General features: G+C 42.3%; 1 protein-coding gene and 1 long non-coding RNA gene across 3 annotated transcripts in view; one reads left to right on the plus strand and one right to left on the minus strand.

Moving 5' to 3' along the window:
* Positions 1–25,987, plus strand: LOC129148559 (uncharacterized). 2 transcript variants are annotated; one of them, XR_008555533.1, is made up of 3 exons: positions 1–123; positions 21,996–22,086; positions 25,829–25,987. It is a non-coding gene; the product is annotated as an uncharacterized LOC129148559 (long non-coding RNA). The 2 variants fall into 2 exon arrangements; XR_008555534.1 differs by lacking the exon at positions 1–123 and adding an exon at positions 20,777–20,853.
* PLD1 (phospholipase D1) overlaps positions 21,506–26,057 on the minus strand; it is a 122,180-nt gene continuing 117,628 nt past the window's right edge. Inside the window, exon 26 of the mRNA XM_054713729.1 lies at positions 21,506–24,538. Coding sequence (XP_054569704.1) covers positions 24,314–24,538 — 225 coding nt within the window. The 3' untranslated portion in view covers positions 21,506–24,313. The remainder of the gene's footprint in view (positions 24,539–26,057) is intronic.

Raw genomic sequence — 26,057 nt, forward strand, 5'->3', positions numbered from 1 at the left:
TAATTTCTGTCACTTTCCTGGGCCCTGTAGACAGTGAGGTTGCAATGCCTGCCTGAGCTGATCTCTGATGCTGCTTCCAACTCTGATACCCAGAGAGTCTAGGTCCTAAGCCTCAGCAATCAGGTAAGAGAATAATTGCATGACTAGGAAGCTTTAGAGTGTGTGTGTGTGTGTGTGTGTGTGTGTGTGTGTGTGTGTAAGACTTTCCAGATTCTTCCATCTGTGCGCTGATAATGTAATCTCTTAGGCCTCTTCCTATAGATCTGGATAGCCAAGCTCTCCATTGCAGTCACAGAATTAGCCTTTTCTATCTCTTGTTCACAGCAAGTGATGTTGTGTGGCTTAGATCCCTGATTTATCTTCTAAGCCTTTCCCGTTGACTCTTGGAGGCCCCCTAAGAGAAATAACCCACAAAGCAAAGGATCTTGTCTGGGAACAGGGCTGGAAGCAATGATAAAGGAAAGGGGTGGGGGGAAAAGGTAGACACTATTGGAGAGTTTCCCCCAAAATTTAAGTGACAAAGGACCCATAGAGGCAGGCTAGTTATTTGTAGCATTCTCTTTTTGTAGATTCCCAAACTTTTGAGTCTTTCAGCAGCTCTAGCCCTTACCAACTGCTTTTGAAATAGAGTAGGTTTCCCTAAGCTCCCTGGCAGGGCTTGCTGTCTGCAGGGGAATTTGTTCCTGTTGACCTGAGGGCCCACAGCTGCTGCGGGTCCCTGGGGCACAGGCACTCCGTACAATGCAGCCTTGTGTGGTACAAACTTCCCCCACACATGTCTGCACACAGGAGTTCTGTCATTAACACGGGCTTGGTCATGGGGTGGGATGCACAAAGGGTGGGGGAAATGACTTCTTTCTCAAAAGCTTTCTTTTTATAAGCTTGTCCTCCCTGCCCTCCCCGACAACCTGGAATTTTCTTTTGTGGCTGAAAAACACACATATTTCTCTTAAACATGACTCAGGCAGTTGTGTGTCCTCGGGGTCTGTTGGCCAAACAGATCAGGGAGACAAGCATGGAAAAGGACACAAACACAGATTCAAATCGAGAAGCTGAATCCATGAGCCACCGAATGATTGTGGTTTAGCAGTCAACTTTCCTTTCTTAAGTGGTAATTGTCTTCCTCCTAACAGAAGTCAATCAGAGTCATTGTGGAAAACAAAGGGAATAAACAGCGAATAAACAGCCATCACCTCTAACCTCACCACCCCAAGTTTCCATGTTAGCACATTTTCTGAACACTTTTTCCTGGGCATAGGAATATCTCTTTAAATGTAGTTGAGATCATACTGGCCTCATCTCTTAAAGTCACGCTTTCCTTTTCAGGACATGATGAAATTTCTCTTAGGGAAGATAGAAGGCTTATGTCATTTAATTTATTTGTAATATGATTTCCAGTGGTTTAGGAGAGATGGGAACATTTGTCCATAGGGTTTTGGCCACCGAGAGAGGAGATTCAATCCTTCCTAAAACAATGTCAAGGGTTAGAGTTTTACTGGACTTAAACTGGAGAGCCAAAATCTCAAATTCTTGCCCATATACATCTTTGATATGATTTCTAGCCATCTGCTCAGGTTCACCATTAATAAAAATGCTTGGGAAAATACCTCAACTTTTCTATTCCTAGTATTATCTTCTAAAAACCTCTGAGATTTTACTTAAAACCACTCCATTTTAAAGAAACCCTGGGAGAAGTCCCAGTGTACTCCCATATCCCAAGGATTTTATCCTGGGACCATATACAAGTGGTATTATGGAGAGGAGGAAAGGATACACATAGGAGAAGGAAAAGTTAATAAGTATTTTTAGTGTTAAAAAATCAATGAAAATGAAATTTATGCTAAATAACCATATGTTCAGCCTCAAGCTTTAAACAGATTGCAAAGCACCATGGCTTTCAGCAAGAGAGCCAGTACCCTGTGAACACATTTCCCTTGTTAGATCCAGCTTCACAAGCTGAGCAGTAGTAGTTGAGGAATTCTACAAGGACAGAAGACCAGCAATACCAGGAGCGATGGGTCTTGTGCTGCCCCAACATGGCCAATCCCAGATTATGGGTGTAAAGACCCCAGGTACTGCCACACAAGGTAGTTCTCAAGGGTGTAAGGTATTCTGGGCTCTTGGTCCTTGATTAAAATATGCACTAGAACCACACTGACGACTCCGTTTCCACGGAGCAGATACAGAGACGCTCATGGCTGACCCCTCCACCGTTTAGAGTGAAATCAGGAGGCAGAGAAAATGTAATGCAAAGCTGTTCTATCAGGAAAGCAGCATTAAGCACAATTATGAAAACTTCCCAAACAGCCCAGTAAATGACATTTTTCGAAATTCTCGCACCTAATTCATTCAAGCGTTGGAAAACAAGTGATTTGTCTGAAACTGGGCATTTACTAGAGCGACATAGTGCTCTGGGGCATTAGTGCTTAAGAGCTTTGCTGAAATTCGGAGAGAACCAAGGGAAGGTAGGGGACCTCTTGTCTGCTCCTTGAAGGGACCTCCCCTTCCTCAGAGTCGGGGCCACTGCTGCTCCTGCCTGTAGTTTTAGTTGCCAAATCTGATTGAGGCAGGAAGCATCCCACCCTGACCCCCAAGGACTGCCTGCTGCCTGCCGGGCTCCTTGGGAGTCAACCGTGGCTGGATTAGATGGAACCAGGAATCGGGCTTGTGCAAAGTCCCAGTGGCTGCTGCTCACCTGCCCATATTGCTAAGAACAGAGCATCATGCTGTATCCCTGAGCCCCTAGATGCACTAATCCAGAGGTTCTCTTGGCAACTTCTTTCCCCCAAAAAACTTATTTATTAAGAAAATTGAAAACATTTTTACTTGTCTTTTCTTATCACCCAAACAAAATCTGTTCATTGTAAAAAAAATTTTTTGGATAATAACGATATATACCAGGGGGACAAAGGAAAAGAGAAAAACTCATCCACTTACTAGAGATAACTACTATTTTTTAAAAAAGATTTTCTAATGTAGGAAGTATTCTTTTTAAAAAATATATGTCTTTATTGATTTCAGAGAACAAGGAAGAGGGAGAGAGAGATAGAAACATCAATGATGAGACAGAATCATTGATTGGCTGCCTCCTGAACGCCCCTCACTAGGATCGAGCCCGCAACCCAGCATGTGCCCTTGACTGGAATCAAACCGGGGACCCTTCAGTCTGCAGGCCAGCGCTCTATCCACTTAGATATTAATATTTAATATCTATCCTGTTTACACATATTTGTGTAATGGTCTATATATTATATATATATATATATATATATATATATATATATATACATATATATATGTGTGTATATATATATATATATATATATATATATATATATATATATATATACACACACACACTATTGGTAACTTGTATTTTATACTTAGTATGTGAAGATCATCTTTCCATGTCATCAAGTATTCATTCCAGAAGGCTGCCTCACAGTGATGTCAGCTACGAAATACACCACCCATCTACAAACTCATCTTGAGATACAGGGAAGACTATTGAGCATTCTGCTAAGAAGGAGTGTCCATGCACCTCAAAACATTTCAAACAGGACTTTTACAGATAGATGCAAAAGGAATAGGGACCTAAGAAATGTGCCTGCTTCTTAGGAGAACCTGGCACCTGAAATGCAGCAGAAAATGAGGCAAGGACAGAAGACCACCCCGAGGCTCATCACTCGAAGCCATTGCACGTGATAGGAAAGTGCCAGGGCTGAGGCTACAGCTGAAGAGGTGCTCATTGCCGAAGAGTCACCTGATCAGTGAGGATGAAAAAGAAACGGCCACTTTCCTGCAGATGGAGTCATGCTAGCCTGGCACCACTCTGTGATGCTGGGCCATTTCCCTAACTCTTCCTTCCACCCAAGTGGAGGTCTAGGAGAAAGGGTCTACTTTGCTCTTGAAGTGAGACTTAGAAAGATTACGGTCTTTACCAAGAAAAGATCATTGTTGAGTCAGAGAGAAGAGGCAAGTCCAGGGCAGACAGAGCTAGCAGCCCAGAGCCTGTCACAGAAGAGATTGCATCTATCTCAACACTTGAATGTTCAGGGACATTAAAAACCTTTCAAAATCATGAGCTCTTGAAGCACACCAGACACTTCTGCTTCTCCACAACGACCCACCTTCCACTGAAAGGTAAACCCAGGAATCAGGGTTATCTTTTCTGTTCTGGTTTCTGTTCAGTGCTTAACTCACTGTTAAGCTCAGCTGGTGCTCCGTGGCTGCGGGCATGACAATTCCCCTTAGTCATCCTTTTTCTTCCCATGTAGAAGAAGGTCTTCTATGAGTGGGGACATCAGTGGAGCTGGGTATTGCAATGCCTGCATAACTAATTCTGTTTGAGCAGAAGTTCTCTTTCCCAACTTTGGAATCAAGCCAGGCCAGCAATTGTAACTGGGGACTTCCAAGGTCTGGCAACTGTTTCTTTGAGAGTCATTTCTGCTTTATTCTCACTTTGCTTAGCAAGAGAAATTGCTAGGGCTCAGTTGTCCATTAGGTTGTTCAAGGTGAATGTTAGCAACAAAATTTGTAATTTTCTTCTGCCATATTGTTGCTCAAACCAGATACTGTGAGAATGATCTGGTTCTACCAGCACTAGCTTCGCTGATAACTGTGAAATAATCTATGCTTTCTAATTGGCCTGGTTTTGAGAGGAGTTAAAATGGATACTACTTAGTTAAAAAAACAACATAATAATATCATTGATTTTGATAGACATTTTTTTAAAATAATAAGGAATATTTTTTGGAAAAATCTTTCCATTTTATTTATGTGAATCCAACATTTATTCATTCATTTATTCCTTTATTCAATAACCATACATTAAGCTCTGCCACAGTGCTGTGTGTTTTAGGGGAAGCAAAGATGAAAAAAGGCACAGCTCTGCCCCCTTACTACCTAATAAGAAGATAAAAAATGTTTATAAGTAAGCACATAGTGTAATTTAATCAATAAACTAGAGGAGACTGTTCTTGTCCTTTGAACTTAGAGTGTCCCAAATGTCTGGAGCAAAAGGGCTCAGACAGAGATGTTGCTGTGTACATACATTTATATTAAATATAAGAGAAGTAAAGATAAACTCTATGTGTGTTCAAAAAAGGGACAGAAGTAGTTAGAAAAATGAAAAAGGCTTCATAGAGGAGATGACATTTGAGCTGGACCTTAGCAGATATGTGGGGATGAGTGAGAGGTAATTCCAGGCAGAGGGAACAGCATAAGCAAAGGCACAGAGATGAGAAAGGATGAATCTGGAGCAAGCAGTGAAACGTTTTGTATGACTTGGGGATAAAGTGCATAAAGGGAGGGACAAAGAGGAAATAAGATTAAAAAAATGAAAGCTATCCATGGTCGGGTAGCTCAGTTAGAGCATCCTCCCTACACCAAAAGGTGATTGGTTCTATTCTGGTCAGGGCAGATACCTAGGTTGTGGGTTCAATCCCTGGTGGGGGTGTGTACAGGAGGCAACTGATCAATGTTTCTCTCTCACATTGAGGTTTCTCTCTCTCTCTCTCAATCTCTCTCTCTCTCTTTCTTCCACTCTCCCTTCCTCACTTTATAAAAATCAATTTTAAAAAATCTGCAAGTGAGGATTAAAAAAAAAAGAAAGAAAGAAAGCTAGAGCCATACTTTGGAGGATCTTGAATATCAAGCTAAGGAGTTGGGATTTTATTCCAATAGCTGCATGACATCATCAGAGCAGAAAGATTATGTGGTATCAGAGGTTGACAAAGGCTGAAAGAAAGTGAGGGGTGAGAGGAGAGGAGATTACTGGAGGCTACTGCAGCAGTGCAGGTGGAAATTAACACGGCCTCAACCAGGACAAAGATAGACAAACTGGAAGGCTGGGGTGGAATTCAGAGCTTAGCAATTAATTGGATGGGGGGATGGAGCCAAGGATTTATGTCAATGACACTCTGGGTCACTGGTTCTCAAGCTTTAACACATCAGAATCACCTGGAGGGCTTATTAAAATACAGATTGTGGACCCCACCCTCAGAATTTTCTAATGCAGGTCTAGAGTGGGGCCCCAGAATTGCATTTCTATCAAGTTCCCAGGAGATGCTGAAGCTGCTGGTCCAGGGACCACACTTTGAGAACCACTGCTCCGGTGCTCTGTGGCTCACCTCTGCAACTCTGGGAAGCAAAGGCACAAGGGAGGCAGCAGAGGCAATAATTAGAGTCAGTACAAGTGAACTAGAGGAGACTCTTCTTGTCCTTTGAACTTACAGTGTCCCAGATGTCTGGAGCAAAAGGGCTCTGATATAGATGTTTACTGTGTACAAAGACATTTATAATAAATACTAGAGGCCCGGTGCATGAAATTCGTGCACTTGGGGGTAGGGGTCCTTCAGCCCAGCCTGCGCCCTCTTGCAGTCCGGGAGCCCCGTGATTGATTGCCCCGCAGAGGGAGGCCTCACCCACTGCTGCCAGCTGGGTAGCCTGGGCCTCCCTCTTTGGGGCGATGGCGGGCCCCCCAACCAATCTCATTGCACCCGCCTTGGCGGCGGCAGTCAGTGCTGGGTCACCATGGCTCCCGCGACCCAGGAGGGACCAAGAGGTCAGGAGTTCAGCCCACTCTCCATTCCCTGCCCTGGCGTTCAGTAGTCAGTTCGGTTGTTTTGGACATTACAGACCCTGGCTCTTTATATATTAGGATAAGCAGGAGCACAGGAAGACACTAATTTAGGGCTCAGGCATTTAGTTTTTCTCTGAAAATACATAGGTTCTACTGTTATGGGGAGGCAGTGCTATGATGCAATGTTAGAATCAACAGCCCTGAGTTCAAATCCTGACTCTGCCAATGACTTAATTTCTTGAAATCTCCATTACTCTATATTAAAATTGGGATAACAATGCCCAGTGTATGGTGTTGTAAGGAATAACTGTGGAAACTCCTAGAGAGCTCTTGGCACCATGCCTGGCACACTGTGGGGCTCCACAGGTTTTGGTTTCCTCCCCACTCCAGCCTTTCAGTTGTGAGCGAAGTGGATGCAGCCTGTGGTGAAAGCCTCCCAAACGCCTCTGGGTCAGGCAGCCCTCCAGAGACACCTGAGGCCCCGTAGTTAATGAGTCATGTCTATGGATTAAGCATCACCTCATGCTCCTTGCAAATGCCAGCATGTTGAATCCCTAGAGAATATGGGAAAATTCGTTTGGCAGGTATTTTTTGCCTGCTGGGAGAGGACTGGGATGGGGCATCTGAAATGGGACATGGACCCAGAGAGAGGAGTCACGGGAACAAAGGAAAGTTTTGTGTCCTTTGCAAATTGGTTCCGGCAAAAGGGCCTTGGCCAGAGCAGTGCCATTTTGGGCCTCCTGAGGATTGATGGTGGCAGTGAGGTCCATGTGAACCTTAGGGGATTCTCAGAGTGCTTGGGTAAAGAAATGAGCGGGTAAGCATTTTTTTCTTTAACCAGAAAAACCTAATGTCATAACAGCCCCAGACAGGAAAGCAGAATGCAGACTTGGCAGTGAATCACAGAAGGAAGAGTGTCTCAGATGGAGCCTGTGTCATGAGAACTTGATGACAAACAAAGCCCCAAGTCCCCCCACCCCACCCCCACCCTGGTGAAGAGGCAGCTCCATCATTTCAACTGGATGAAGTGGGGTGGGGGAGGGAGGCTGCAGGAGATGGGCCTCACACAAGTGGTCCTCCTGCTCCAGGCTGATGAAACCAAATGCACCAGCTCAGGTTAGCAGGGAGGGGTTGCATCGAGTGGGGAGGTGGGGCCAGGGAGGAGAAGGGGTTGCATTGTATGACTTCCATGGTCCCCACCCAACTTGCCATGTCATGATTCCATGATGAGCCCTAACAGGCCCTACATTGCCCAAGGAAGCATCAATAATTCAGGTCTACCAGGTCCCTGGCTGTGAACTGGCATTCTCCATTTTTTTTTACAAGTTTATTTACTCCCTCTCCCCCCCCCCCCGCCCCCCCCTCACTTTCCTACCCCCCCCCCCATTATATTAGTGGTTTAGTACAGATACCAAGGAACATTATGCAACTAAAAAAATGCCCTTGCAGAAAGCTATTTAATGGCAAAGAAAGAAAATGCAGGTCACAAAGAGAATATGACCCCATTGTTATTTAAAAAATAGAAAAGACTGGAAAGATATCTCAGGCGTTAACTCTGGAGCTCAATTATGGAACTCTTTTTTTCTTTTTCTTATCTCAGTTTTTGAAATTATTTACAAATAAGCATGCATTATCTTGAAATTAAGAAAAGGCAAAATTATTTAATTTAAAATATTATTTAATTTTAAGAATGATTGAATAATTTTTAAAAATGTCCACCTTGAAAATGGTAGTCTTTTACTAAATATGAGTATAAACTATATACAATTTTGTCTCCTGCATTTAAATATTTTCCATGTTGTTAAAAATATCATAATTATATTTTTAACAGCTACATGGTATTTCATTATATAAATATATCATAATTCTTGTCTCATTTCCAAACTGTTGGCTATTTATATTGTTTCCAGCTTTTTATTATTGAAAATGATGCTACAAGTAATATCTTTTTAGCTCGTTAATTTTCTGATAGCTTTCTTTGAAAATTAGCCACCTACAGAATTTATCTTACCCCTGATTGCCTTGGCAGGATTGAATTTCAGTATTTCAACATTTACACAACGGCATAAGCATCTTTTTCTTTCTGACTATATACCAAAAATAATGTTTTTTTTTTAAATAGGGCCCCTCTCTCACTCTTATAAGCTTGTTAGGCATTTGAATTGCCAAGACAATTGTCAAGCATAGATTCGAGTCTTAGAGCTCACTTAGTCCTGTGTCCATTTACAGGAAGGAAGCTGAGGCCCAGAGAGGTGAACTGACTGACGGAAGAACACAGGGTTAATTAGTGACGGAGCTGGCATAGCAACTCTGTTCGTATTTGCCAAGGACCTGGAACTTTGGAGGATCATAAACAGTAAACCATGATAGCACAGAAGATAGAGAGAATGAAAAAAGACTTAGTGGTAAGAGGGGGAAGGAGCAGATAGATGGATAGGAGAGGGGAGGGAGGTTTGGTTGGGGGGGGGGGGTGTGGGAGGAGAGAATTGAGACCAAGGACAAGAATGTAAAGCAAACAAGGAAAAGGAAAAAGAAAATGAGCAAAGTTAAAATATTGACAAGACAGCCCAATAGCCAGGACAAGTGGAATAGGGAAACTGAGACAGACAGCTGAACAAACTGACAGCAATTTACAGCAGACACAGAAGGTCCCCTCCCTAGAGATAACATCTAAGCCTCAGTTGCATTTTTAGCTCCAGACCCAGAAAAGTAGCAAAACCAGGTGGGTAACACCAAGACCAGCTGCAATGCCTAATGAACCCCTGCCCCACACAGGCCAACCAGTGAAGACCATGATCCTGAAGGAGCACAGCTAGAAAGCCGATGAATATTCTATTGATCCTCCCCTGAAGGCCTCCCCTAAACCCCCAGCCTTGAAAACCCCTCAAAACAAAGGTCTCGCTTTTCTTCCCAGGAGCACACCCATGTCTCTCCCACCCTCCTCTTCCCTCACAGGCACGCATCTCCTAAACTCTAAGGGACCCCATGAGGCTGCAACCAGGCAGCAATGGGCCGTGGCAGTTTGTCCCGGACAAACCCCCTGAATCTGTCCCCAGGGCCCCCTTTTCTCTGACTTCTTAGTGAGCCAAGGTGGACCAGCCTAGGTTCAGTTCCCCAGCCTTTCCTCTAAAACTCACCTGGACTCCTGTTGTGACATTTCCCCTGCACAAAGTCAAGAACCCACACACTACCAGCTGGCCCTAGGCAGACCTGCTCAGGGTCAGGTCCCCTTTCCGGTAACAATGAGACCCTTTATGGCAGGGAGTCTCAATCTTGACACAGTGGGCATCTGGGGCCAGTTAATTCTTTGTTGTGGGTGGCTGTCTTGTGCACTGTAGGATGTGTATCAGCATCTTTGGCCTCTACCCACTAGAGGCCAGTCGCACCCCCTCCCTCCCAGCTGTGACAACCAAAAACAATCCCAATCGCCAAATGTCTCCGGGAAGGCCAAATCACCCCCAATTGAGAGCCACTGTCTTGTGGTATTGTTCTCCAGGGATTCCCCTGGAGAAATAATTTCCCCGCCTCCCCTCCCCCAATTCCTTACTGCTGAAAAGAAATCTAAAACATCTCCTGAAAGAGGAAATTGGAAGCAAAATGTTCGAACACAATTTATAGAGTGTCCCAAAACAGTGTAAGTCTGTGGTGAAAGACAGGGAGGGAAATTAAATAAAGCCCATTTGTCAGATAAAGAAAATGAGACCGGAAACACCGAATTTGCTTTAGGCACTAGGATGAGTCAGAGAGAAACATGAGTTTAGGCTCTGACCTTTAGAAAGAAGAAAAACAAATTTATCACTAGGCCCTCCCCCTGTAATCTTTGTGAGAACAGGAAGGAAATCTCTGCTCTTCCTAGAAGCTGATGAAACATCAGGGTTTGGAAGAGACATTTAGAAATGTTTTTTTGAAGGACAAAAGCAGAGGGTGGTACTGATTTTTTTTTTTTAATGGACCTTGTGCACCAAACACTAAAGTTTTTCATGCACATTATCACCCCAAGCCCTGTTATTACGCCCATTGGACAGATGGGGAGCTGAAGATCAGAAACTAAGTAGCTTGTCCAAGGTCATACAGCTAAGTGAGGAGGCCAAGATTTCAAAGCAGGCCTGCCTGATTCTCAAGGCCATTTATCTCTTGGCATCCCTGCCTCAAGGCCATGGACAACCTACTTCTATAAGACGGCTGCTGTTTCATTGCAGGGTGTTTGCTAAGAAACCCCACAGTTCACCTCATCATGGACACATGCAGGAGTACTGGGCACTGCCTGTGACAGAGGCAAGATCCTGGGAGATCCCCTGAGGTTCACCTCCATCCCAGCTGTGCAGGAAAAGCCACAGAATATGTCTTACAAGGTGCTGTCGACGTCCAGGGGCCTGGGCTGGCACCCATCTCAGTCCCTTCCTCTGGCTGCTTGTCACAAATCAGGAGCTGCCTGCCCTGCCCCATCCCCCAGAGCACAGCTGCCCTGACACAGCTGGACTGTCCTGATCCTGGCATGATGCTTTGGTTCCTTTCTTTCACAAACGCAATCAGACTTGCTTGGAAGACTTCTGTTTAGAGCAATTTTAGATTCACAGCAAAAGTGAGCGGAAGGTACAGAGATTTCCCATAGACGCCCTGCCCCACACATGCCTAAGCTCCCCCGTTACCAACATCTCCCAAAGGAGGGGTACATTTGTTCCACTTGACGAACCGACATTGACACATCATAATTACACAGGGTCCATAGGTTTACATTAGGGTTGACTCTTGCTGTTGACTTTCTAAATTTTTAAGAACATTTTTTTTAAAATTATATTTGGTGTTTTTAAAAAGAGCTTCTCTGAGATTTCATTTTAAAAGCCACTTTGTTTCCACTGAAGGGAGGGCTGCAGGATACAAGAGCTGTTTTTCAAGCCTTTTCCCTTGTGTGGAACATCCTGAGTTATTTGGATGTGTAGCCCAGATGTTGCATGCCTCCCCTCGCTCCCAGGATGACAAATAGTTATAATAACGATAATAATAGTAATAAATGGAATAACCTGCTTAGTCTGAGCCATGCACTTTATACATGAGCCATGCACTTTTATATGAGGAAATGAGGTCCAGAGACTGGACTTGTCTGAGGTCACCCACCCAACTAAAAAATTCAAAACCTTAAAAGACAAAGGAGTGAAATATTTCAATCTGATTAAAAAGGATTTCTGCTTTCAGGCAAGCTGCACTGAGGCAGTTCTGAGAGCAGCCTTGCTTCTTTCCACAAATATTTACTGAAATCCTACCACGAGCCATTCAAATAGGTTGGCGTCTCCGGCAAGATGAGAATTCCTTGTGTGTGGTTTCAGCACTGGATAGAGGCATGCGATGTCATACGAAAGTCTTTGCGATATGAAAAACCTCTCCTATGAAACACCTCCACCTGGCGAGCCCCCTCTCCTTTCCTTTCCCTTCACCAGGGAAGGCACCAGAGTCAACACTTCTTGTTTGTTCGTCCTTACCCACTCATCCAGGGCTTCCCCTCCTCCTCCATGAAAGGTTCCCCAGGGCCAACGTTGCCCTCCTAAAGGCCAGGCCTCGTGGGCAGGCAGTCCTTACCTTACTCGTCTTCTCTGTGGCACTTGACACTCTTACCAACTTCCTCTTCCTTCAAACTCCCTCCCCTTGAAACTCTAGCGATCCACCCTTTCCACTCCTCACTCCTCCGAAGCTCCTTCTCAGCATCTTTTGTTATAATTAATTTCAAGGTGTGGATCTTTAACTGTGCTTTGTGCATAATTAGCTCACAAGGGTTTGTGGGGTATGTTTTTTCCCCCCCAGCTTTCTCTTTTTAAAAAAATCTTTCTTGTTGGAAGTATTACATGGGTCTCCTTTTCCCCCCATTAACCTCTTCCAGCCCACTCCCATTGTCTGTGTCTAATGAACTTGTATGAATATATGCATAACCCTCACCACCCCATTGTCTGTGTCCATAGATTATGTATATAATGCATACAAGTTCATTGGTTGATCTCTTCCCACCGACCCTCCTCTGCCTTCCCTCTGAGGTTCAACAGTTTGTTCATGCCTCTATATCTCTGGGTCTGCTTTTGTTCATCTGTTTATTTGGTTCATTGGATTCCACATGCAAGTGAGATCATGTGATACTTGTATTTCTCTGACGCTTATTTTGCTTAGTGTAATTCTCTCTGTTGCAAATGATAAGAGTTCTTTCTTTTTTTTATTGCCGTGTAGTGTTCCTTTGTGTAAATGTACCACAGTTTTTTTTATCCACTCATCTTCTGATGGGCACTTAGGCTGTTTCCAAGTCTTAGCTATGGTGAATTGTGCTGTTATGAACATAGGAGTGCATTCATGATGGTCCTGATGAACTAAATCAACATTATACCCACGTGGGGGTGCGGGGGATGAGAAAACTGAGAGGCCCACACCGGCCTTGAGTTAGTGCAGCGATTCAGTGAGAAGTCTAGTTCCCAGCTCTCTCACAGCCATGAACTTGACTGTGTCTCTTCCAGGCATTCACTGTCAACCTTCATAGCAGAAGCAGCTCGTTGTTTGCTCTAAACTTTATTTAGGAAAGACAAAGCCTGCTGGATGTGGAAAGAACGCAGGTTTGGGGAGAGAGCTGGGCTTAAAGGCCTAGACCTGTGAACACTTATTCTGTTGGGCATTAATTTGAAATGTGCATTTTCTGAAGGTACCAGCTTCGGGCGTCTGTAAAGGGTTACGGATTTAACCTCCTGGTGGCTGACTGCACAGCCACATTCCAGAAAACACAACAGTCCTTCCAATCTTCCCAGAATTAAGCTCATACAGTTCCAGTTAGAGAAGAGAGCCATTCTGGGTAACGCAGCAGATGTAAATTGTGTGCCCGAATTGATTCTGCATTAATTTATCATAGGTTATTTCCATGCTGCTTAAATACCATTTTTAAAAGCTTTTATGGAGTTGTATTGTTAAAGCTCATTTGTTTCCACTGAACAGAGGGCTCCAGGAGGCAAGAGCTCTTTTTCAAATCCTTCCCCTGCGGGAAGGTATTTTCACTGGTGAGGAATTCTTGGTAATGAGCTGTCTGTTTGCACAACTCCTGTGTGCATGTTCTGTGCTGCTTCAGTATTCTTCTTTTTGCAAGACATCACGAGGCATCAGCTTCGGCTTTCATACTCCCTTAGAGGACCAGCCCTGCCGCCCACTGGAACTGAGTGCAGCGGTGGGCTCACCCTGGGGGCTCAGATAAAGGCTCTGTGTGCCCTTGCCACACAGTGGGGCTCACCAGCCTTGGGGTCTGGGCTCTTGGCTCTACTACTTGAATGACATTCTCTTAGAAACCATCAAATGAAGAGCAAAAAGGTAGTCTATAAACCCATCTGTGTTTTGTTTTTTTTTCTTTTTCTTCTTTTTTTTGAGGGAAGGAGGAAGGGAGGGAGGGGGAGAGAGAGAGAGAGAGAGAGAGAGAGGCTGGCTCAGATAGAAGACATAAACATGATACAGAAGCTCCTCTTTCGGCTTTGGAAGCATGAACTTGCTAATGTATAGAGTGACACAGCACAGTAACAGCACATCCATGGTTCTTTCTATCATCTATGGTGGAAGCAGGCAGAGGGCCTACAGCTACGTGTCTTCATGGGTGGGGTACTTTTTGCTAGCCTTGGGTTTATTTTTGAGATCTTTTACAAGTTGTTTGACTAATGGAGCCCTCATTCCCAATTAAATACTAAAGCACTGAGTATATTTTCATGGGAACTACTGGAAAGAAATGGAAGATGAATGGTGTTCCATGCAACCATACCACATTGATTGTGAAATTGGCAATTTGTGAGTGGTGAGAAGTTCGGCAGTGAGGTTGTTAGGATGTCTGCTATCCTAAGACTAATTCAGGAGAAGACTCTGTATTCGAGGACAATTAGACTAAAAACTCCCTTTAGGGATGTAACCTGATAGGGAAAGGTAATTTGCTACAAAGCTGATGCATTTACCAGGGGTCTGCTCATTTTTAGATTCTAGCACCACCTAGAGGAGAGAATAAAATAATTCCTGTCTACCCCTGAGTCAAAGGCATCTTTCATTTCTACTAACCATTTTTCAGTTTTAAAGCACCACCTTTATTTTTATAACTCATTTGATATTCAGGTAATTGTCTTTAAGGTGAGAGTTTCTATTCATTCTGCTGATGAAGAAATTTATCCCTCCGTGGCTTACTGTGCAAAACATTTGACCAATTTTTCATGTGACCGAAAATGTTATCCATGAATTGATTCTTCTTTAAATGGCTTTATTCAGATATAATTTATATGCTGTAAAATTCACTAATTTTAAATGTACAACTTAATAAATTTTAGTAAATTTACTGAGTTGTGCAGCCATCATCATAATGCAGTTTTAGAACATTTTCATCACCCCAGAGAGATCCCTGCTGCCTCTTAATCCCTCTTCCAATCACCAGTCCCAGGCAGTCACCAATCTGCTTTTTGTCTCCACAGGTTTGCTTTTTCTGAGTACTCCAATGAATGGAATCATACAGCAGGTGCTCTTTTTCCGCTGGCTTCTTACATGTAGCATAACGTTTTTGAGGCTTATCCATGGCGCAGCATTAACCAATATCTTATTCCTCTTTACTGTTGAGTCATACTCCATTATATTGGTAGACCACATTTTATTGGCCCATTTATCACTGTCAGACATTTGGGTTGTTCCCTTTTTTTTTTGTTTGTTTGTTTTTGCTATTATGAATAATGCTGCTATGAATATTGGCATGCAAGTCATCTTTGAAAGGAAGAAAATGTCATTACTAAAAAGGCAGTGAATAAAATGTGTAGAAGAGTGATTATGTGAATTATGTCTATATTAGGGAAAAATTAGGGCAATCTGGAGATGCCCAGAGAGAAGGCATCTGGTTCCTGGGTTCAATATTTACGCTTAGGAAGCAGGGAGCTCTTGGAACCACGCTTGTGCAGAAATACGGAAGTGTGAGGGAATAACTCAGGATCTGCTTTGATGGACTCGCAGAATTCAAAGGCAATTCTTAAGGAATTTCCTCTTGTTGAATCAATACAATATGTAGCAGCTGCAGACTTCAGTAATGTGCCTGAGGTTGGGAGGTCATTTATAACTCCTCCTTGTCCTCAAGAGGATGGTTAAGGAGCCCTTTGAAAGCTAAAATAAACTGTGGGGCCAGATGCATCTGAGTCCAAATCCAGCTTCTGCCAATATGTTCAGGGCCTTGGCCAGTCAATGTTCTCATTGGTACCTTGGAAGGCAATGGCACCTACCTTATGGGCTGTTGTGAGGACTCACTAAGATGGTGTATGCAGAGCACTTAGCATAGGGCCTAGCACACACTGAGGTTTTCTTTTATTTTTTTTTAATTCCTCCCTGGAGGTTACGATCATTGATTCTAGAGAGAAGAAGGGAGAGAGAGAGAGAGAGAGAAACATCAATGTGAGAGAGAAACATCACTTGGCTGCCTCTCCTATGTGCCCCATCCAGGGTTTGAACCCACAACCCGGGTATGTGCCCTGACCAGGAAATGAACCCACAACCTTTCAGTGCGTGGGACGTCACTCCAATCAACTGAGCCACACCAGCCACGGTGCACAGTGATTTTATGCTATTTTTTAGGATTGGATTGTGCTCTAGATACCCAGAAACAGTGACATTGACCTCTGTTTATTGCTGAGAACCTTTTACAGTTTTTCATTGGATGTTTCTGGCCCAAAGTCTGGTGGAAGAAGAACGTAAGTTTCCTTTAGAGGTGATACAATGCTTGTGGAAGTGGAACCTCATAAGGAAAAATATTATCACGCAGACTGCCATAGGCTGGTAGGAAGATTTAGTGCAAATCTGAAGGGACTGATTTGGACCTAGGGAGGATAAACACCAGCATGATGAGTTCGCAACTCATTTTGCATATAAAACCATTGTCTAAGATTCTACAGAGTTTTCCCTATGGGAGACAGTCAGAGGTCCTTGGGTTTAATAAAAACTTAATGCCCCATGAGGAGAATTATGAAGACTACAAATACTCAATAATAGGCAATATGTCAGATGCAGTAATTGCCAGTTTTAAGTAGTCCTTCCTGCTGTCTCTCTCCTTATCATCTGTGCACCTGATCTGTGGTTAAGAAAACAGGGCCCGGACCATATGAAGTCTCTGTGAGAACAGGAAATGAAATACAAATTTTGCCGCTGGAAAATATGTCAAACACTCAACAAAACCATCATCTTTAAAATGACACAGCAACATATTAAAATATATATAAATCAGGGGACTTTTCCTCAATAAAATTTCAAGGCTTTTCTTTCATTTGGGGTAGGCATATGAGGACTCCATGAGTTTCTCAGGCCTTTATATTTACCCATGTGGTAAATTTAAGAAGCTGACGTGACCCCGAGTCCCAGACACTTGTCTTGAAAGGTGAACATGGTAGGTTAGCATGGTGTGCTCAGGTAGGCTAAGTCGCCATCTCAGACGGTGATTTAAGAAAAATTGAATTTACTTAGGGAATGGGAATGTGGGATGGGATAGCCAAAGGGAAGGGCTGCACAGCTACAGTCCTAACATTTCTGTTGGAGAAAGCCAGGATCTGAGGAGGAAAAGTCATTAGATACGCTTGTTTGTCACCAGAAGCATGCAGCTCAGTCAGGCAAAGAAGGAAATACAGATGTTTTTAGAGTGCTACAGGTATACTTAGGGGAAAACCACACAGAACTGATGTGGTGAGATGTAAGTACAATCGTATTAGATGTTTTGGTAGGTTGACAAATTGGCTCCAATTTTTGTAGCCTTGTAGCTGCACCCTTTGCCATGTGACTTTGCAATTCTTCCTACTAGATGCATGGATGTTGGGTTTGAACATGGGCCTTACTGTGGCCAATGGGAAGTGGGCAGTGTGACAAGGTACCAGTTCCAGTTTAGTCTTTAAGGGGCATTTGCGTTTTCAGTTGCCTTCTCGTGCTTCTGCCATTGTCTTGAGAAGAAAATGTTGCTGCCCAAGGAGGAGCAGGATAGACACAGGAAGCAGGTCTGGACCATGCTTAGCCTCGGTCAGCTGGCTTCCAGCAGACATATAAGCAAGAGTAAGTGACTGCTGTGCAAAGCCACTGCATTTTTAAAAAATACGTTTTATTGATTTCAGAGAGGAAGGGAGAGGGAGAGAGAGAGAGAGAAACATCGATGATAAGAGAGAATCATTGACTGGCTGCCTCCTGCACACCCCACACTGGCGATTGAGCCCTTAACCTGGGCATGTGCCTGCCTGACCAGGAATCGAACCATGACCTCCTGGTTCATATGTAGAAGCTCAACCACTGAGCTACGCCAGCTGGAAAAGCCACTGAATTTTGAAGCTGTAAGGCATCATTATGGTGATAATAAGTTACTGACCCCCTTAACCCTTTACTACCACTTCCCTCCCCACTTCCCCTCTGGTAACCACTACACTGCTGACTATGTCTTTGAGTTTTGTCTTGTTTGTTCATTTGTTGCTCTCAGTTTTATATCTCACATTTGAATGAAGTCATATAGTTCTTGACTTTTTCCTTCTGGCTTATTTTGCTTAGCATGATATTATCAAGATTCACCCATGTTATTTCAAACTAGAGGCCCAGAGCACAAAATTCGTGCACAGGTAGGGTCCCTAGTGGCTTCCGGCCGGGGCCTCCCTTCCCCAGCTGCTGGCCAGGGCCTTCCTTCGTTCTGCACCACCCCCTGGTGGTCAGCGCACGTCATAGCGAGTGATCGAACTCCCAGTTGGTCTAACTCCCAAGGGGACACTTTGCATAATATATATATATATTTCCTCTTTTCTTATGGCTGAGTAGTAGTCCCTCAAATGCCTCTTAATTCAGGCACTTTCCTATCTTGAGAATGGAAATTACATTGCACTCTCCATTTATTAAAATGTGAGCAGCATGAAGGTGGGGTACTGGTCTGACTGGTTCAGTGATGCACCCCCACACTCACACTGGACGTTACTCATTCTGTGCCATTGAACGGTATACTGGTCTTTTAAAAGAAATCAGCTGCATCTTGCACCTCATGGAGAGAGAAGACTGGGAGCAGGGGTGGCTCGCTGTGACTCTGTAATCAGCCTTTGCAGTGTGCAGGGAAGGGCCCCGTAGGCACACATTTCTGTCTCTAGCTCAGACATAGAGCACGCAGGCTCTAAAAACCCATGTGCAGAATGAGGAATCTTGTTTGCAAATAGAGGGTCGCTGCTGATTTCACACTTTTAATTCATCAATGTATATTTACTTTTTTTTTTTAAAGCAGTTAAGGGAGCAGGTGTAGAAAGCGTAAATTGTGAAGCAGAGAATAGATATATGTATCATTTCCAATGCTTCACAGAAGAAAAATTCAGGAGAACTGAGTGTCTTACATTCATAATTCTCATTCTGAACACAAACTCGTATGCCTATCCACCCTCCTTTACAAACACTTTCTTATAAACATCATCAACCATGCTTGGCCTGAGTGTGCAGCTGGGAGAAGCCTTCTTTAGCTGGCAACATCTCTTCCAGAACCAGCAAACGTGATTTTCATTCCTGAAAGAACTTCATCCTGTTCTTAGAATAAATCTACTGTGGAGTGTTGGGCTTTGGGACAGGGAGACTTGAAAACCTTGTTTATGGAAGAGATTAAAACTCACCCACATCTGTTTTGTTGAGTACCCTGTCTAGACATTCTTTGCTCTCTCTTACCACCTTTAAGAAAAGCTTACTGATCCTTCCTCTAGAGAGAGGATTTGCGGATCACTGGATCACGAAGGCAGGTAAATGAAGGGCATGCTGTGTTTAACCTTGACAAAAACAGGAAGCCAAGCCTTAGTTTGCCAAACCCTACCGTCATGGTGAGGCTAGGAACCCAAGTTCTGCCCAGAATATCTGATCATTCTGAATGGATGCTTATCACCGAGTATTTGCTTTTTGTGTCAGAGAAACATGCTCCAAGTGCACTACTCTGGTATGAAATTTTAGAACAGTGAAGGGGAATATCAGGACCTGTGGCCCAGATTGTTTAATGGGAAGAATCCAAGTGGAATATACATGAGGAGGGAGTGATGCTATATTTCCTAGTGTCAAACTGAACGAGGATGAAATTCACCTCAGTGCACTTATCTAGAATAAAGCAAACAATTGCAGCTGCTTGGGAACTGGAAAGAGTAACTAAGCCTGCGTTTCAGTTGGATTTCCATCCAGTCTCTGCCTTTGGAAGTTAAAATGATTAGTGTGACAAATTTTCATTTATCTGGTGTTTGATTGCTTTTCAACTTTTAAATTACAAGATAAAAATGGTATAAGAGAAAATTAAAATAACCTAAAAGAAATTTAAACCATAAAAATGTTGGTCCCTTTAATGAATCCTTCAATCTCAAGTCAAAGCCAGAAATATCCCACATGTGAACTAAATGCCATTAGGAATCATATTGTGGTACCGGCCCCTCCCCCTCAATAATGCAAATCCATTGATTCTTCACTAGCAATTTTTTTTGATAGAGGCTGAAAAATGCCTTTTCCAGTGAATTTCCAGATTCAAGAATTTCTCAAGGCCTATGCCTGGTAAGACCTATTTGAAACCTCTAAACTGCCAGTAAGAATTGGTCTCAGAGGATCTTTCAAGGAAGTAAAAAATGTAATCCAAAGAATACTTAAAATCCTGTAGCATTTGTTCGCTTTATCCAAGAGGGAAGAGAAGTCACAGAGGGTCCTCTGCATTCTTGCTACACAGGGGACAGGCACGTGAGTATGCTCAAGTGCCAATCCTATTCAGTCACTCCCCTTGCAGTGGGATGCTGAAAAGAATGATTACCTCGTTAAAAAAAAAAAAAAGACATTTTGTCAGTCACTTAAAAGCTAACCTGAAGATTTATTGTAGAGGCTTAATTTTGTTTTTTCCAAAAGACCTTTTCTCGTCCTCTAAAACTGTTTACATACGGAGGAGGTGCTCTGGTTGTGGACGGAGGTTGAAGGAACGAGGAGTGAGGAGATGCAGAAAGAAGCCCAGTTCTTCATGATGTACAAAACCTGTTCGGCCTGTAGTCTTCCATCTACAAAGATTTCTGGGGCTGCTGTTTTCATCTGGAAGACTGCTCATTGACAATGCATTACAATTTCTCCAGTTATTACATAAGAAATTAACTGCTAAGTTTTGGCAATCTATAGGCAAATTTTCTTCCAAAGTTGGTAATAAAACCAATGTTTTGTTTTACAATAAGCCACTGAATTACCTAATGACCAGCTCTGTAGCCCTTTGAATGATGCATTACAGCGGAGAATCCAGAACATCCCACTGCAAGGTGAGTCACCGAGTGGACACTTGATACAGAGCAATGCCTGTACCAGACCTGCTATGTCCTCCAACCACTAAGCTTGGCCAATCTGAATAGCTTTAACAGGACATGACCACTTTTTACCCTTCATTTCTTATAATCATAGAATTTTCCTTTTTGGAAACAAAAATTATTACAGAAATTATCAGAGTGACAGGTACAGCATTATGGGTGTTCCAAAAGATTACAGTCAGTTGGAAATGTTGAACTGATTCATAATAGTTTTTCAAGGCTTTGGACCATTTGCATTTTTAAGTTTGTATAAGACATTGCAAATGTTAAAGATAAATTAGGTGACTACCTAATAAACTAAAAATGGAACTCCCATTTGACACAGAGATCCCACTTCTAGGAATATATCCCAAGAAACTAGAAACACCAATTAGAAAGGATATATGTACCCCTATGTTCATAGCAGCACGATTTACAATAGCTAAGATTTGGAAACAGCCTAAGTGCCCATCAGCAGATGAATGGATTAAAAAACCGTGGTACATCTACACAATGGAATACTGTGCTGCAGTAAAAAAAACACACAAGGAATTCTTACCATTTGCAACAGCATGGTTGGAACTGGAGAGCATTATGTTAAGTGAAATAAGCCAGTCAGACAAAGATAAATATCACATGATCTCACTCATTTATGGAATATAATGAACAACATAAACTGATGAACAAAAATAGATCCAGAGACAGAGAAACATCAATCAGATCATTAAACCTCAGAGGGAAGGTAGGGGAGGGTGGGGGTGAGGGGGAGAGATCAACCAAAGGACTTGTATGCATGCATATAAGCCTAACCAATGGACACAGAAAACAGGGGGATGAGGGCATGAGTGGGGGGTTGGGGGGGGGAGGAAATGGGGGATAAGGACACATATGTAATACCTTAATCAATAAAGAAATTTAAAAAAAAATGGTAAATTAGGTAGTAATGGTGTCAGAGGCTGAAGGGTAATTAGGCCACACAGTACATCTCGTGTCCACATCCCATGCAATTTTTGCAGAATGCTGAACTATGTAAACTGCTATTATAAAACAGGCAATTATTGCACCAAATTTTCCATAAAATCTATCCAAGTAAATCTTGTAGCCTCTCATCTTTGCAGATGAGCATCTTGCCTTTGAGGAGATATAGTAGAAAGAAAAAAACAACACTTGCCACGGAAACCAGCAGGAAGATGTCTTGTCTGAGATAATGTAAGTTTTTCATTTCATTAGCTCTCTCCTCCACGTCATTTATTCACCCAACAAGCATTTATTGAGCACCTTGTATGTACCAGGCACTGTTCTAGGCTCTGGGGATACATTAAACAAAACACAGGAAAGTCCCTGCCCCAGGGGGGCTTACATTCTAGTAGAGGGAGACAGACAAACACCTAAATACATAATATCACAGGGTTTCAAAATTGCTTAGAAATATCCTTTCTGAAATCTGTGTACTGACATCTATGATAAAGTGAAAGGAGGGGCCAATAATGAACTGTAGACATTTCATGAGTTCCAGGTTCACGATCTCTAAGCCCAACCACTCTGGGCCTCCGTTTCCTCATCTATAAAATGAGGGGAGGTAGAATTAAGTAATTTTTTTAAAGGCAAAGGGCCCTTTTAGGCTCTTTTTTTCATGGTTTTAAAGGAGACGCTTGCACAAAGTCAAGAGCCAGTTTCATGACTGTTCTATGATTTTAAAAAATGTTTAAAAATGAAATATAAGAAATCCTTAGGTATTCCACATACACTCAACACTTGAAATGCCAATCTAAACTTCATAAATAACAAATGTCTTATTTACAACTGCTAAAGAATGAAGTCCTGTTACCATGATCATGAGCTAGCTGAGAAAAAAAGTTATTTATTCATCAAGCCTACTCATTTCCATTGTTGGTTACATAATTCCAGTCCCGCCTCATTTGTAAAAAGTTCTATAGCTGTGAAATTCTCTCCTAAGATCACTGACCTTGTGCCCCTAATTAACCTTTTCCACTGGACTATGAGCTCAATGAAAACAGGGGTTGAGTCCTCGCTTCTTTCAAGAACAACCCACATGAGATTCTGTCCAGGTAATCCACAGACATGAAAGCATTGCACCTACCCCATGTTTTATGGACACAGGCCTTTTGGGAGCCAACATTAGCTCTTTGGCTATAAAAATAGTTCTGCTTAGTAAAATTAGAGCTATGGTGTACCAAAAGGCACTCTAATGTCTAAAAAGAAAGAAAGAAAGAAAAGGTTTCCAGAACAATTCACAGACTAGAACAATATGAATTAAGGAATATCCTAACCTCTTTGGAAGCCCTGGTGGAATGTTAATGTATATTTAATAATGCAAGTGAAATAGCACATCTTTTGCAATCAATTTTTCTTTAAGAAGATAATACTGCTGGAGAGCTGAGTGTCAAATAAGGCTGGGGTCATACTTATTAACTTGGTATGAGTTATGAAACCTCTGATTCTCTTGAAAGACAAATTGCATTCACTGGTTTGATTTTGAAATAGAAAAACCTCAAATTTCAATCAATCCAGCAGCTAAGGATGACAGGAAATTTTGCAGGACTCTGAGGAATCTTATTTTCTTATCTGGATCAGATCCTCACTGACACCTGGAGGTTTCTGAAGGCTGCATGCTCTGTCTTTGAGTTTTGTCGGTTGCTGTGTAATCAAATATCCTACACATGTTTTCAAATTTTATCAGGCAGGCCTCATCAGAAGGACACATCTTGTCAGTGCCTTTAGAGGCAAAGTGAAATCTGTCTCAATAACTGAATTTAATTCCTTCCTGTTGCTCTGTGGTGTCAAGATATATATTATAGAGTGTCAATGTTATCAGAACTGCCTAACATGGGCTGCTGTGTAGAGTCTTTACTATCCTGTCAGTCGCTGAAAAGGAATAATGACCACATCCTTGCTTGGGTGAACACTACCACTTCAGGACCAGGTGGGCCAGGGCATTGCACGTAACCTTGAAGCAGCAGCATGATATCTTCTAACAATAAACAAGATCTCAACCAGTGCTGTATGGACTATGAGGGCAGGTCCAGCAGACATTAGCTGCATAAATGAAAGTCAGAGAAGAACAAGGAAGTTCAGACGACTTTTGGCAACCTAGATCACAGTTACAGGTAAATTCTTGTTAGTAAAGGAAATGCACTTTGGTGTACATCATGGAATTTGTGTATGTGTTCAAGTTGTTGAGTATATGCTCCCCATAGGAATGCGGTCCCTTTCTCACAAGGATAGGCAGGAGGAATGTAAAGCCCTGATGACATTCAGTGTCCTTACATCAGTGTGACTTCAGCCCTTCCCAACCAACCCAAAGGGTCCATGGGTTGGACACAAGAGTGCATCAGGCTGTTCTTGGCTGTTAGGCTTCAGAAAGTCACTGTGCGCAGTGTACTCTTTGGGGTGGAAGTCTCTGAGCTGATAACTCTTAAGTCCAAACCTCCATGGGCACCATGGCTTCTTTGGTTCCCACAGAAGGCAGTAGGCATTCTCCAGACAAGAAATTAAAGGGGAATTGCACCAAGAACCCACGAATCTTTTTCAGTTCCTCCTCAGCTCTAATGGGATCTTCCTTTGCCAATATGGGCTTGGTTATAAAGTCTCTCAGCTGGATTAAAGTGTGCACTTCATCATTGGGAAGGCACCGGAACACCTGATTAAAACACAAAGAGGAAACTGAGCGATAAGTTTAAAAGAAAGCATATCCCATTTTTGTAAAAATACTAATTCAAGAGACAAATCTTGGCTTTATAAAACACATACTAGTTTTATGTCTCAGCATAGAGCTGACTGAAAAGTTGCTTTTCTTATTTACTACAAAGAAACAGACAAATTTGCTTGCTTCCAAAAATAAAATCATAAGTAGAATCATATCTGATCTACACAAATTATTAACCCCAGGATAATGTCAAACTTATAGTAAGGAATTTCATTGATGTTATGTTTTAGATAATAATCAACCCTTAGTTTCAGTGGAGGTTCTAGATTAAGAGAAAAATTGTATAATTTATTTTCTCTGACTTTTTATTTTGAAAAATTTTCCTATCTGTACCTTAAGAGTTATCCACTGTATACTTATTTTGCTCATTGAAAATATGTTTCAGATATCATAACACTTCAGCATGCATTTCTTAAGAATAAGGACATGTGTCTATATAACCACAATACCATTCTCACACCTCAGAAAATCAATTGCATATTATTTTTAAGATGTGATCCATATTCAGATTTATCCTATTATCCCCCAAATGTCTTTTAGAGCTGTTATCATCCCAATCCAGGATCCAAACGAGGCTGTCCACTGTATTTTAAAAATTACATTTTAAAAAACTGCTGCACATGACCTATTTGATCATGGCCTTGGATCTCAGTATGAAATAAGGCTGTGTAGGTAGTGGCCATGTTTCATTAGGAATGATGAAATCTCCGTGCCGGAGGGAGGGGACTCTGCAAGTCACGAAGAAGAACACACTCTTACCCAACCTGATAGATGGTCAATGGATCTCAGCTTGAATATTTGCTATGATGCAAAGCTGGCTACTTCGTGAAGTAACCTGTTCCATGGTTAGACAACTCTTAACTCTTGTACATAATCAATGGATAGAACTTACCAGGAAATGCATTTGGCCTCCCTAAAAAATGGGGCTGGTTTTAAAACACCTTTCCAAAATTAGAGCTGTCCAACAAAGAAAGTGTCTTATTATTAATAAGCTTCATTATAAGGATGGATACCATGTACTATGTGATAGATACATTTAATAGGATAATCTTTAGCCTCATAACTACCCTAGTGAATATTCTTCCTAATTTATAGAAGAATGGAAGGCCCCGAATGTCAAGTCACTATTCACAAAGTTATATTACCAGCAACTGGGTGAGCTGGGTTGAACCCAGTTCTGACTCACTTTTCGATCCCATCTGCCTCTTTTTTCTTTGTCACCAGACATGTACAAAGGCTGGGTAATCACCTAAGGATGCTCATGATGGATTCCTGAAGCAGTTGAGAGATCAGAATGCCACCAAAGTCTCTTCTAAACCATAATCTGTGGTGCTTTTTGACTCTTTGCTTTCTAATATCTACAGAGAGGTATTTTATTACAACTGGGAGGTAAATTGTTTTTTACACTCATTAAGAATACTCCAAACCAATTATATGCAGAAATAATGATGTG

Source organism: Eptesicus fuscus, chromosome 3, assembly GCF_027574615.1.
Source record: "Eptesicus fuscus isolate TK198812 chromosome 3, DD_ASM_mEF_20220401, whole genome shotgun sequence".
In the NCBI taxonomy this organism is placed as follows: Eukaryota; Metazoa; Chordata; class Mammalia; order Chiroptera; family Vespertilionidae; genus Eptesicus; species Eptesicus fuscus.